General features: G+C 37.3%; 1 protein-coding gene across 1 annotated transcript in view; it reads left to right on the top strand.

Annotated features, from left to right (window-relative positions):
* The window catches only part of RUNX1 (RUNX family transcription factor 1), a 213,611-nt gene that overhangs the window by 136,225 nt on the left and 62,943 nt on the right, over positions 1–14,443 (top strand). The window contains exon 5 of the mRNA XM_087937589.1: positions 3,128–3,232. Within this exon, the coding sequence (XP_087793715.1) occupies positions 3,128–3,232 (105 nt within the window). The remainder of the gene's footprint in view (positions 1–3,127; positions 3,233–14,443) is intronic.

Here is a 14,443-nt window from a genome sequence, read left to right as displayed (position 1 = left end):
AAATATGAGCAAATGCAGAAATGGACCTCTTTTATTGTTAGGGCATGATTCAGAAAAAGATAGTCTTGTTTAAGCTAAAGCATAGACCTGAAGGATAATGGTGATGTTAATTTTCAAATAAAATAGCAGGCATTAAAGTATTATCATCAATACTACGGAACTGCAGAGCAAGTTTTCAGCCTTAAAACTTTAAACTTTACCTTCCTAGCCAAGTTTGTATACATAGCAATGTAATGCATTAGCGTTGGGGAAAAATCATTATGAACATTCACTTTAATTTTTTCAAGATATCACCCTGAACCTGCAATAACTGCTAAGGTAGCAGTCTACTTTATTTAACTTTGATAATGATTAAATTAAATAATGAATAAATTAATTGCCTCCATCTTCCATATTTCATGTTGGGACTTCAAACCCACAACAAAACCCCAAAAGGTAGCTTATAGGTATGGTATATTTGTGTGCGTTATCAGAAGAAAGCCAAATATATGTGGAAACACAGTCCTTTATTTAAAGGCGTTACAATTAAAGATGGACAACTTCCGGTAGCCTTTCCTTCAAGGACGGACCGAAGACCGCAATCCTGCATTGCTTCAATCCATGTTGTTCCTGTTAGAGGGCTCCAAACGGGTCTAGAACCACCTTGGAGGGATGGGAAAGAAGAAGAAAACCGTCTGTTGAATCGAGGGGAGCCTCCTTGGCTAGGCAAACTCCCCGAAGACGGGCTGCAACAGTGGCAAAATAAAGCCACCCTGAAGAAGGAGAGCTATCCAGGACAAAGATCGTGCAGGAGCAGTGAAGAAACGGACAGTGTGGAGACCAGGAAAATCAAGCGCAATATTTGAACACAAGGTATCCTGGATTTAAAACTTTAAAAAGACTTTAAAAAAAGGATTGGAAAAGCGGCAACCAGAGGGAGTGGGGAAAAAATTAGGACATAAGTGAAAGTGGCTTTGAACTGTAAAAAGAATTAAATTGAAAGAGGAATCTAGAAGAAGATATCCGTGTTAATTGGATTATATTAAATTATATAATTGGCATTAAATAGGCATACTAAAAGCTGAACTTGTATGTGCCCAAAAGAAAAAATATACAATATTTGGATTTATTGGTTTTTTAAAACTTAAAAGCCCTAAAAGGGAAAGGAAAGTGAAAAGAAAAGGTGGAACTTGGACATAACAGAGAGTGTTTTATCACCTAATGATAAAATACATTTTTCTGTGACTTTTTAAAAAGTGTTTGGTTCCTTAAAAATTGGAACTTGATACAAAGTAAGAGGAACCTTGAAAACAATAAGATAGAAACCCTGAAAAGTGAAACTAGAATACTATAAAGGAAGAAGAAAGAAGCCTGAACCCTGGGAATACTATGTGACTGAGAAAAATTTAAACTTAACAGAAGGAACTTAACAATAAAAATATATGAACATTGGACTATTTTGACCCTGGAAAATTGAAAGAATAACAGAAGTGGATGGTTAGAAGCTGATTTACTGGATAACTGGACTGAACTTAAATACTAAAGAAAAGGGTAAAGAAAAGAACAGAAAAAAGTAAAAGAGGTGCACAAAAATGGCAGAATACTGTTTGGAAATAAAATCGAACTTAAGAAGTATAAGGGAAATGATATGGAGAAAAGTGAAATTGTCCAGCATTGCTATACGAATGCTAGAAATGGCATCATTGGAGAACAAAGATGAACAAGGAGAACCAGAAGTGGAGGATTTGATTAAAGAAGAGGCCAGCCTCAATGAACAAACGACACAACGAACATTGAAGCAGGGGGGGGAAGCATGGAAATTAAAATCTGGAGGTTTGTGGGGACAATTAAAGAGGTAATTGTTTGGAAAGTCAAACAAAGAAAAAGGAAACAGCATAAAAGCGAATTACAGGAGAAAGTTCAAAAGAGAGAGGGGGATAAAAACTGGAGTCAGAAATGGAGGGGAAAAATAAAGGAAAAGAGGAATAAGGGAAAGGACCAGAAAAAAAGGGGATTTAGAAAACCAAAAAAATGAAAAGAAGATTTATGGGTAGAAGACCAAGAGATGATGGGTAGTCAGAGAATATGAAAGGAGATTCTACAAGTTAATGCATAAAGTGGTGTAAAAATATAGATTGTAAAAAAAACAGAATGATTGGGACTGATGTTTTTTTTTCTATTTGATTATTTTCTAAGAATTATTGTTAAATTAACTGGAATACATGTAGAGATGGGACTATTATAAGAATGTTAATTACATTAAATTAAATTAAAATTTAATTAAAATGAACTATGAGAATTTTATTAAAAAGACAAATATCAGTTTCTACAATTAGCTGAAAAGATCAATGTATTAGAAACAATAGCTGTCTTAGAATAAAGAAAAGAATACCATGTGGAATCTAACCTAAAATGTACATGAGATATGTACTGCCTAGGTGATCACTAAAAATGATTACATGATGGTAATTTTTAATAAGAGTTAAAGGGGAGTAAACTGTATGATGTATAAGATAAAAGGGTGGTGCACTCAAATGAGCAATTAAGGGGGAAATGTTTGGAATTATTAAAATTAATATGGAATTTACTAATAATGAAATAAGAATATGTGATGAAATTGCAAATATGACAAATAAAAGTATAAAAGTATAATGAAAATAGATCAAGAAATAAGAATTTTAAGATATTATATAAAGGAGATAAGAGTATAATTAAAGAAAAACAATAAGATATGAATTAAAAATGGATAAAATAAATGTGGAAAACATAAGAATACTTGTGAAAATTTATAGAAAATGGAAAGTGTACTGATATGATAAGAAAACGAATATGTAAGATAGATATGTAATTATGGTCATGTTTGTATGGAAATGCAAAAACCTGGAATTGTACTATTCACCAAAAGAGATGTTTGTAAAAGATAAAAATAAAAGGTTGGAAAAAAAATTAAAGATGGACAAAATTAGTTGTTGCAATGCTGTTTCAATCTGAAAGAGTTATTTCAACTTTTAAAAAACTTCATTAGAATAGTCATCTCAATTTCAAGCCAGCTATTCTGAATTAAGAATATTTTGTGCAAGTGCTTATTAAGAGTGCAGAATGCTTTATTATAATCAGATATGATAGAAACTTTCCTTTCCTGTTTCAGGGAAGAGCTTCACATTGACTATCACAGTCTTCACAAATCCTCCACAAGTAGCCACGTACCACAGAGCTATCAAGATAACAGTGGATGGACCTCGAGAACCAAGAAGTAAGTATTCAGAAAATACTGGTGCTCTCTTCAATTATTCAAGCTTTATACAGTGAAGGAAAGATAGAGATGATCCTGTTGATCCTGTCCCTCTATTTTTGCCCATTAGCAGCTTTTTTCCTCTCAATATTTGAAAGAGAATATGTACATCAAGGAGGGGTCTGTAGTTATTTGTCTGTCCATGCAATCTATTTATATACTGTTAAAACTCTCGTCATGATAATTAACTGAGAAAAACAGTGCATCATAGGTTGACAGTTTTTGAATCAAAGTACCTTAAATGGGAAAACTTAGAGAATGTGTCCAAAATCCAGGACCCATGACTCCCAAGAGAATTAAATCTGAGGAAGTTGTGACTGCTTCAGTTCTACTAGCTGCTGTTGCACTGCTGGGCTGCTGCTGCAGTAACACAATCTTCATTTTCAATGTTCTGTGACAATTTCCCAGCTAGTCTTGCAATCCCTCACTCCCTCTCCCACCCAGCAGCAGCCATTTACCTGCCGGAAGAGAAGGGAAGGGAAAAAAATCCAATGTTCTACAATGAAACTCAATGGGGAAGCCAGCAGGAAATCAGAAGACACGCCTGCTCCCACTGGTTTTTTTTGCCCACCCTTGATCATAAGTAAATTGCTCTGAAACAATGAGCTATTAGGACATGGAATGTCTAGTTCAGAAATAAAGTTTAGATCTCTAAAAATAATAAGAGCTTATATGATTTGAGAAAGCTCCATACTAAATACACACATGCCGCATACCTACTATGGACAAAGAGTTCTGACGAATGAGGGAAGTAAAGTCAGGACATGCACTTAGTTCTCAGTCTCATGATGAATTGTGTGAAGAGGGAACATAGGATGAAGATTTTGGTCACAGAATTCTGTACCGTACAATATTGTGTTCTGTCAGAAAATTCGGCTTAGTAAATGCTATACACAATTACCTGGTAGAAAGGCTCTGTGAATGTAATGGATCATATTCCTGAATAGAGATATGTGTGTTGTTAATTGAGCTATTAATCTACATAGAGAGTCAAATTATTTTCCTTGTAAGGTTTTTTTTACTCAGTTGTGTACATAAGAATTGGAAAGCCAGCCATTTATATGCTAAGAACTGCAGCTGATGTTTTCAATTCTATGCCTGGAGGGATATGCCCAAAAGCCATGTATCTAGGGAAAAAACTAAAGTTGATGTAAGTTATTAAAACAGGTAATAGGGATACTGTTCATGTACTTCATAGTCTTCTTTGACATATAATATTGCATTTTTTAGCAATTTTGTGTAGGTCTCCAAGGACAGTCACCAATGACTGGGGCCGGAAGGGTGTTGCATTCTTGTCACAAGGTCCTAAATGTGTCACAGTTATGGAGAAGGATATAAGGGGAGCTTATATTGGGATGGGAATGGGGGGGATCTGATAAACTTTTTACTATAAACCCTGTACTGCATGCAAAAAAATGAACTTCCAGGATAAAAGAAACTATGCACATTTTTCAGCATTTCCTGCTCACTTTGCTTTCAGCTTTGCATAGGAAATTTAATTTTACAAACAAAATAGCCCCGTTTGTCCTCCCCTTAAAGCTGGCAAATAGAACTGAGCTGAAGGAAGAGGAGCCAGACAACATGCAGTTGCTTTTATTTGCAGTTTATTGTCTCTCAAGCAAGTTAAGAAAACAGTAATTGTTGAGGGCAGGCAGCACTTCAAGGAGACAGATGGAATTTATTCCGCTGAAGCACAGATTTTCTCAGTCATGCCTGCCAAATTAAGAATGAGTAAATAATAAATAATATCTCAAGGGATGCATCCAGCAAATACATAAGCACAGTGTTAGAATACCCCTTCCCCCCACCCCCAGTCAATACACTGCTGAGCCTGTGCAATGTTCCCTTGTTATTACCCAAGACAATAATTAACCTCAGTGTAGAATGTTCATATTTGAATCAAAATATCTTCTTGTAAGCTGAGGTTTGTGGTTTTCTTTGCTTACGCCTCCCTCACATTTGGCAGAGGTTGCGACTGTAGCTTAAGAGAAGTCAAAATGAGGAGAGTAAAGAAGTGATTGCTCATGGAAATGACATTACAGTTAAGAACAGAAGAGCCAGTGGGTGTAATGGTTAAAATATTGCACTTTGACTGAGGAGACCATGTGCAGGTCCTTGCTTGACCATTTTGCTCACTGATGATTTTAAACCACTGATTCTTCCTTAGGCCAACTTACCTCACTGCTTTGTTGCAGTACAAAAAGAAAAACCTTATTAGAGAACCATCAATCAAATCTACACAGAAATTGAATTTTTATTCACTAAAATTGATGCATGTGATTTCACCGCTTTAAGTAGAGAGATGATTCATACTGTATTATCTCTTACTGTATTTTAATAGTTTTAAATCAACCTGATTTATTTTCATACACAGCATGAGTTTCTATGCATATATGCACTTGGGTTTGGAAACATACACTATTATGTGATATCAAGCTCCTATTTTTAAAACTTTCAGCATCAATACATTTTCTCCAATCCTATCCATAATTTCTATACAAATATAGAAGTTTACATATGCAGGAATATCTTGCACTGTGTGCACTTCTTGGCTTCCCACTTTCCTTTCTTTCATTATATATGCAGCTCATTTTGGGAGCACCTTCTTCCTATTTACAGAATACTGTTCCTGCATTCAATTGTTATTGAGACAGTACGAGTACATTGATTGCCTCCTTGAACATTGCAGAGCATTCTTTTTCCATTTCAGAAAATTATATATCTAACTAGATAGCATTAACTAAAGAAACATGTACTTACTTGTCTGGTAATTCTCATGCCCACAGTCTTCTTTTGTTATAAATTATCTAGTATCATTTGAAAAAATTATCTTCAAATATAATAGATCTTAGGAATGAAATTGATAATTTGAAGTTAGTGCAGGATTTCAAAGCGCAGCTTTTTCTTAAAAAGTAGCTTGGAGATAATAAACATAATAATGAAATTATACTGATTATGTAAAATAAGAACTTTTCTACATCTGTATTAGTTCTGCGGGAAGAAGTAATGCCTGTATCACAATAGAGGCATAGCTTTGCTGGGCCCAATTTGTACCAGCAATTTCTTCTTATATAAACAATCTTAAAAATAGTAAGTCTTTATAAAGTAGATGTATTTGTCTTCTTCCTTCACAAATTGAAGTGTGTTTCAAAATGTAATTTAAGTAGTAGAAAAAAACAGTGTTTATGTAAAATTACTGTATTAAAAGCTCTCCCATGGAATTCTTTTTCCTTAATTAAAGTGCATTTTGAAAACAGCTGAAACTTATATTCAGTCAAACAGATGAATGAGAAATTGTCAGAATGATGTTATTTTCCATGGTAGTAAAATTATGCAGTTACTTTTCTCTCAATAGAGGAGAACTTTTCTATGATTAATATTTTGAAGAAAATGACTTTCTAAATCAAGAAATCTAGCCAATGTGTAATTATTCATTTGGCTATTTCACCCACTGATTCCAGTTGCAGCATTTCTCAATTACTAAAATATATTTTGTTTATATTTAATCAACACAATTCTAAACCTCTTGATCATAATCCATTATACTGGACTAGAGTGCACAAACCATCATGAGGAAAGTATCTGGCATGTAGCATATGAGTGAGTATATATGCAGAGTCTAAACAATGTTAATTTTATTGATGTCCTTTGAGAGATAAAAATAACTTGGATTTGGATCTCAAGCTGATCATACACTGGGGAAAATGTTGTTTGTTTTTATTTATAGACCACCCTATACCGGGGACAGAATTTAGTAAAATTCACAATATTTTCATGTGTAGATTAATTTTGTACTCTTTCAGAGGACATCCTACCTTGTTCTTTATCTAAAAGCTAAAGCCCTTATTTCAACTTGTTCTCATCACTTATACTCTACCTTTCCAAACTATCTTTGGTAATTAAAATAACAGAACAAGCGTAACAGAAAGGAGGAGAGTGAGATTTATATTTATATTTATACATATACATATACATACCATATATACATACATATAGGAAAGTGGAGTTTTAAAAATGGAAGGCAACATTGACCCATGCTTTTCTTTTCTTCATGCAAGCTGTCAGCTTTGTATTATTAAAAAGGATTTAGTTATGTTTCCTCATTTGAGTATCCTCTTCCTTATCACAAGTACCTGATAAATTTTTCAAGGTGACACTAACTGAAAATACTAAATAAAGTGTCTAGAAACTCCAGCTGACAAATACAGACAGTTGCACAGATATTTTCCTTTCCCTGGGCTATTTGCAGAGTGACAGTGTCAATGAACTAAAATGAAATGAAGGGGAAAAAAATGAAAAATAATGACTGGCATGGATGTAAGTATAAATGAATTTATGAGTTAAATTCAGAAAGTTTGTTTTCCTGCTTTATATCAGTTCTGCAGTTTAGCAATACAATATTTCTGCCTTTGTTGTTTCCACCTACTGCAGTTAAAATAGAGAGCAATTTTTTTCTGCAATGTCACATACATATATCATACTGTGCATTAGCCTAATACTTTCTAAGTCCTTTCCTGAGACTACACCACCCATTTTGAGTAAGTTACTTTATCACTACAGAACAATAACAACAAGAAGTCTTTTGTTGTTTCTAGAGTTCTTTGGCTGGCAGCCAGTGAATCAAAAGCCAATATTTATAGGTGAGGATGCTAAGAATTGGAGACAAAGAAACATTGTGGTAGTAAACGGGTAAGAGTTTCAATGGGTAGGGAAGATTAGAAAGATGTAAGATTATGAAGCCTCTACAGCTCTCATTGTAAGTTTTCTTCTGTCAGGTTCTAACTTTTTTTAGCCTTTGGGAGAGTAAATAGATTCTTCTGACAGATTTTCAAATTAAATAATTATAAAATCCTCTTTTATTGATTGAATAATTTAGTTTAGTTTACTTTATTGTCATTGCATCTCATACAACGAAATTAAGTGCCATCTTCAGTGTACATTGTAACTATAAAAATAAATGTCTTTTCAATCTTGCTACTAACAGTTTGGGATGACCACACCACCTCACTATTGAAAATTAATACTAGTTGAACGTGGTAGTCTTCTTTGACATACATTTCTGTCAATACATTTTGCATTTAGAAAGATAAAGAAGTTATGTACAATTATATATATTTATATACATATATACATTTAAACTAAGTTAATTTAATTTTTAAACCTTTCTCATTATTCCTCAAATATAAGGTCCCTCACCTTTTCCCTATTTCACCTTAAATTCTTGTTTCAATTTTATGAACTCCCTTTCATGTCTCTCCAGTTATAAAATTTATTCCATATTTTATGGTATTCTGATTCATCTTGATCCTTCAATTCTAGTGTCAGCTTATCCATGTTTTTAATGTTTATATTCAATAAAATTAAAAAAAGAAAAAGAAAATTTATACTAATTGACTCCTTCTGTGCTGTTCATCTGAAGCCAAAAAAAATAAGGGGAAGAATAACCTGCCTGTATGCTGTTTAGAAACTCCTCTAACTCTGCTTTAAAAACTCTACATAGTAGCTTACTATATCTCCTTGCAGCTATAAAGAAAAAGGCAGGGAAAGGTTTTGCTTAAGATTAAACAGCCATTAAAGACATGGGGAAAATGAATAAAATTGAAGTCTTGCTTGTCTCTAATGAAGTGTTTGAACAGTGAAAATTCTTTTTCTTAAATAACCCACTTTAGACTTTAAATGTAAATACATTTATTTCAAAGAAATGAAAGGTCACTAGTTTTATCACTAGGTTATTTTGGTTCATGTTGTAAGGGTAAACATTCAAGCAAAAGAAAAATCTACTTTTCTTCCCACCATCCCATTTGTTAAGCAAAGTTTTGATGACTCAGGGCATGCATGAGCAACAGAATAGAGGATCTTTTCATTAGTAGAGTGCCTATTGATTTAACACAGTTTGGTCAGTAACTGGTTTTAACTCCTCAAAGGCAGGTTGGAAATAAAGTACTTCTGTTACGTTATTAGGGGTAGCTGTAGACATACATCTACCACAATGATTGACATCAGTGGTTCTAATGTAAAAAGACAGGGAATATATCAAATAAATAAATAAATGATGAGGAATAGCTGTTTGTCAGCAATTTGCTGAAGGATTTCACATCAGGGAAATTGGCCTGCCTCCATAAAATTCTGTATGCTGGAATTTATTTCATGTGTTCACCTGTGCACACAGATTACATAAGGTTTTGTGTTTTCTGTATTAACTCAATCTTTGTTGATGTTAGCACTACTGTTATGACTGCTGTTTTGGACATTATTTCTACGTGGAAATTCTTTCCTAGTTGGAGAGCAGCTTCTGCTCCAAGACCTGCAGAGATGGAGAAATGAACTGCTTTGTACTGACACTGTTGTAAAGGAAGTCTTTGCCTCCTCTTTGTATTATTTTGTATTGTTTTACAATGCTGTGGCTCTGTGGAGAGAAATCTTGCTGCACCTTTCCTTATAACTCCTGAGCTTGAGTTCCTGTAAAGTCTGATGGCTCAAGAACACCAACTCAATTCACCCAAAATGGTGGGTAGCTCTGGTGTGGGTTTTTTTTGAGTGGAAAAAAATGTAAGGGGATTTTTAGTGCTACAGAACCGATAGCTGTTTTAGTGGAATTTGACTCCTTGTTCTCTGCAGTTCAAGTTAGCATCAATAACAAACAGCTTTTTTAAGTTTGGGGAAAGAAAATGGTGGTATGGAAATTTTTACTGGCAATAAACCGGTAATGTTATGGATGATATAATACTTTGCTGATATAAAATATGTAGCATTTTGGCTAATAGTCTGCAGGGAGAAGTCCAGAATGGATTATCAGAGTTTGGATGGAGAACAAAGCTTGTAGGTCTGCCTAGAATTTTATTTCTCCGGATGGTTTCTAAGAGAAGGAGGAAAATGCACTTAGACAGATCTGCTCCCCGCACTTTTTATTTAATGTGTGTAGTACTGAGTTTGGGAGCTCTCCAAAAAAAGAGGATGACCACACTCTGAACACTGCAAACGGAATAGATAACAGCTGAAAAGGAAACAATTTTCTTCAGACAGAAGTTTAGTGTTGTCTTAACAGATTGCTTTTTATAGTCTTATTTTATTTTTGTAGCTGTACAGTTAGTGAGTAGAATAAGGTGATACAACATATACTTACATTTGACTGGCTTTAATATTTGCTTTAGGTAAAATCTTTTACGTATATGAAGAGAGAGAGAGAACATTTTGGAAATTAGTTTAACTATCAAGTGAATACATGTTTTTTAGACATTTCCAAGGCCTACTAACACAACTTTGACTTAACTGAATACACAACTTTTATTTTAGTGAATTAGTTCTTATTAATAGCTATTTGTTTTTTAATGTTACAACCCATCTTTTCTCCAAGACTTCAGGGCAGCTTACATGGGCTTCTCTTTCCATTTAATCCCTATAACAGCAATCCTTGAAATAGGCCAAGCTGAGAAAAAAGTGGCACTCAAGTACCTCAACCACTATATGACATGAGGCATTCATTTCAGATTTCATAAGCATTTTATTTTATTTTTCAGAATACCTAATTTGGAGGAGAACAGATTAGGATAGAGGCAGTGGTGGTATTCAAACATTTTTACTACTGATTCTGTGGGCGTGGTTTGGTGGTCATGTGACTGGGTGGGCATGGCCAACTTGACGTCACTCATGTCAAGGGGCGCCTTGCCTGGCCTCTCCTTGCCTCAAAGGCCTCAATGAGATACAAGTTCCCTATCTGTTTATTTACTACTACTGAACATTCAAAATACACTATTTAATCATATATATATGTGTGTGTGTGTGTGTGTGTGCCATATGTATACATGCATATTAAATCGTATAGAGAGTGTATAGGCACACAAAAAGATACATTAACTACTATATATATACTGTATGTGTATGTACACACACATACACACACACCTCTTCTAAAACTATACACATTCAACCTCACTTACTGCATTTGGAAAAACATACCCAGAGTCCACTTTCTGCCACACATTTAGCTATAACTTCTGTAAATTAGAACATTACACATACCTTCAGATGTTCTTCCCTAGCCTGCACATGACTGCTAGAGCCAGGAGATGTCATGGACTGAGTAAAATGTGGTGAAACTCACTTAACAACGCTCTTGCCTAGCAAGCAAAATTTTGGGCTCAATTGTGGTCATAAGTCAAGGACTATCTCTGCCTTCCTCTGTATGGCAGCAGCCTTGTCCTAGTAAACTCCTTTTCCTTTCTGGCAATTTTCCTCTCTGTTAGAGGCACCAAAATAATCCAGACAATACAAGGTTTCCTGCTGGAGCAGGAGGTTGGACTAGATGGCCTTCAAGGTCCCTTCTGTTATATCTGGGAGGACGGTTCAAGAAGGGAGGCAAGACTCAGATAGTAACTAAAGCTCTTTATTTGTGACTTCAGATCTGAGCAACTAACCCCAGCCGCAGCAGCCCTTTATATAGGGCTGGCTGCGGCTAGGCAGCCAATGAAGGCGATTTGAGTTTGCCACTCTTGGCAGGGCCAATCGCGGCAGCCCGTTTACTGGCCAATCGCATCAGTCTATGGCGACCAATCACGATTGGCTTTCAGCGGGCCAATCAGATTTGCAGGCTACGAGCCTGCTAGTCCGGAACATCCCTCCCCTCTCGGTTCCATTTAAGGGGTGGAATAATATAGTCTCGCAGGTAAGCAGGTCTTCGCACCTGTCTGCCTGACTTACACAGTTCCGCTTGACCCTGTTCAAACCCGGGTTCAGATGGACTGCTTGCTGGATCAAACAGGAATGGTGAACCGATGTCATGGTTAGGGCTCTCCTCTGGTGCCCCCGGGGTGATGAAATCCTCAGCCTCGCTGTTACCATCATGGCTCCCGGGGCTCGCTGAACCTGCCTGGTTGCTGCTTCCTGGTGAAGCGTTCGACTGTCCAGTCTCAGTTGCAGCTGGTGAGTGTTGCCAACCATGGTGCGGTGATCTTGGTGATAGCTTGGAATAAACAGGTGTTGGTTCTAATTCTGAGTTCACTGCTTCCCCTCCCCCCCTAGTGTCAAAGTTAGGGTCAGGGTTGGAAGATGTGGTTAGTCTGGAGCGCAGTTGGTTAATATGGCGTTTCCATGGTCTGCCATCAGTGGTGAGTAGACGGTAGGAGTGGGGGCCCGTAACTTGAGTTACCTGGGCAGGAATCCAAAGGGGATCCCTAGAAATTTTTTTTGCGAAAACAAGGTCTCCTACCTTGAAAACACGGTGCTTGCTGCTGGAACCCAGGGGCTTTTCCGGGGTGTAGGCAGGGTGCAAACGATCTAGAGGCGATCTGAGTTTCCTGGCCATCAGGAGTTCAGCTGGGCACTTGTTGGTCGTGCTGTTTGGTGTGATGTGTTGTAGGAGCAGCGTTCTAGTGACTTTGTCGTGGATGTTGCCTTGATCCATTTTCTGTAGGGGTTTTTTGGTAAACTGAACCATTCGTTCAGCCCGGCCATTCGCCGCAGGATGGGCCGGCGATGTGAGTGCGTGTCGGATGCCCCATTCCGCTAAATAGTGTTCAAAGGCTAAGGCAGTAAATTGGGGCCCATTGTCAGAGACCAGGACATCTGGTAACCCGTGTGTGGTGAAGAGTCTGTTCAGTTTTTTAATGACCGCCTCAGTAGTGGTTGCTTTCATTTTATTGACCTCAAGCCAGTTTGAGTAGGCATCAACAGTTATTAAGAAGGTGTGGCCTCTCGTAGGTCCCGCAAAGTCAATATGAATACGAGACCAAGGACCCCTGGGTGTTTCCCATTCTGTTGGTGGGGCTTTAGGTGGAGCTGAGTGGTTTTCCTGGCATTTGTTACAAGAGGCGTCCCAGGTTTCGATTTGTTTGTCTATACCTGGCCACCAGGCGTAACTTCTTGCAAGTGCTTTCATACGCACGATGCCTGGGTGTCCATCGTGTAGCATTTGCAAGACCCTTTTTTGTAACTTAGTTGGTACAACAACTCGGTCTCCCCACAAAACGCACCCTTTTTGTGAAGAAAGTTCTGTTTGTCTGTTTTTAAACGGCTTAAATGTTTCCTTAGTGTCGTAATCTGGCCATCCCCTCTCCACCCAGCCAAGAACTCGTGCCAAACAAGAGTCTCTTTTGGTTTCAAGAGCGATGTCTTGAGCCGTTAGTGGAGGCGATGTCATTGTCTCTATTTGCAGTACCGGGAGTGTGGAAGCTGGGTCTTCCTGTGGCTCGGGTAGCGGTGAGCGGCTCAAGGCATCTGCGTGGGGAATAGATTTCCCCGGGCGGTACTTTAATTGATAGTAGTAGGCAGCGAGAAATTCTGACCATTGCATCATTCTGGGGGAGAGAATGTGTGGAGTAGGTTTGTCACCCGCCAGGATCCCAAGTAGTGGCTTATGATCCGTTATAATAGAAAACGGTCTCCCATAAACATATTCATGAAATCGTTTTATTGCAGAGACAATAGCAAGGGCTTCCTTATCTAATTGGCTATAGTTTCTTTCTGTTTTTGATAGAGTTCGTGAAAAAAATGCAATTGGTGCTTCTGAGCCGTTTGGTAGGACGTGGCTCAGGATGGCCCCTACCCCAAATGGTGAGGCATCACACGTGACAATCAAAGGTAGTGTCTCGTTATAGTGAATTAGTACTGCCTTTGAGGTAAGGAGGTCTTTAACTTGCTGGAAGGCGTGTTCCTCCCGACATCCCCAAATCCAGGATGCCCTTTTATCGAGTAGTCTATGAAGGGGCTCAGCAACAGTCGCCTTCTGGGGTAGGAAGATGTTATAAAAGTTAATAAGTCCCAGGAAGGCTTGGAGGTCGGTTTTGTTTTTGGGTCTTGGGGCATTTTTGATAGCTGCCAAATTTTTTTTCTGTGGGGTGGATTCCTTGCTTGTCAAGGAGGTAGCCAAGAAACTCCACCCTTTCTGTGCAAAGCTGGCACTTTTCCTTCTTAACCTTGAGGCCAGCGTTTTTGAACCTCTGTAGGACTGTTCTGAGACGATTTTCTAATTGGTTTTTTGTGGGTGCTGCTATTAATACGTCATCAAAATAGGGCACGACCCCTTTTATCCCTTGTAATAGTCTCTCCATCAGGCTTTGAAAGATGCCTGGGGCTACGCTTACACCAAACTGGAGCCTGTTGCATTTGAATGCACCACGATGTGTGACTATAGTTTGGGCTTCTGCAGTCTCAGGATCAACTGGTAGCTGTTGATAT

This window comes from Pseudonaja textilis, chromosome 7 (genome assembly GCF_049901715.1).
Source record: "Pseudonaja textilis isolate UNSWEBS1 chromosome 7, rPseTex1.2, whole genome shotgun sequence".
Taxonomy (NCBI): Eukaryota; Metazoa; Chordata; class Lepidosauria; order Squamata; family Elapidae; genus Pseudonaja; species Pseudonaja textilis.
Note: the sequence above shows the minus strand (reverse complement) of the source record. Positions and strands in the feature narration are given on the sequence as shown.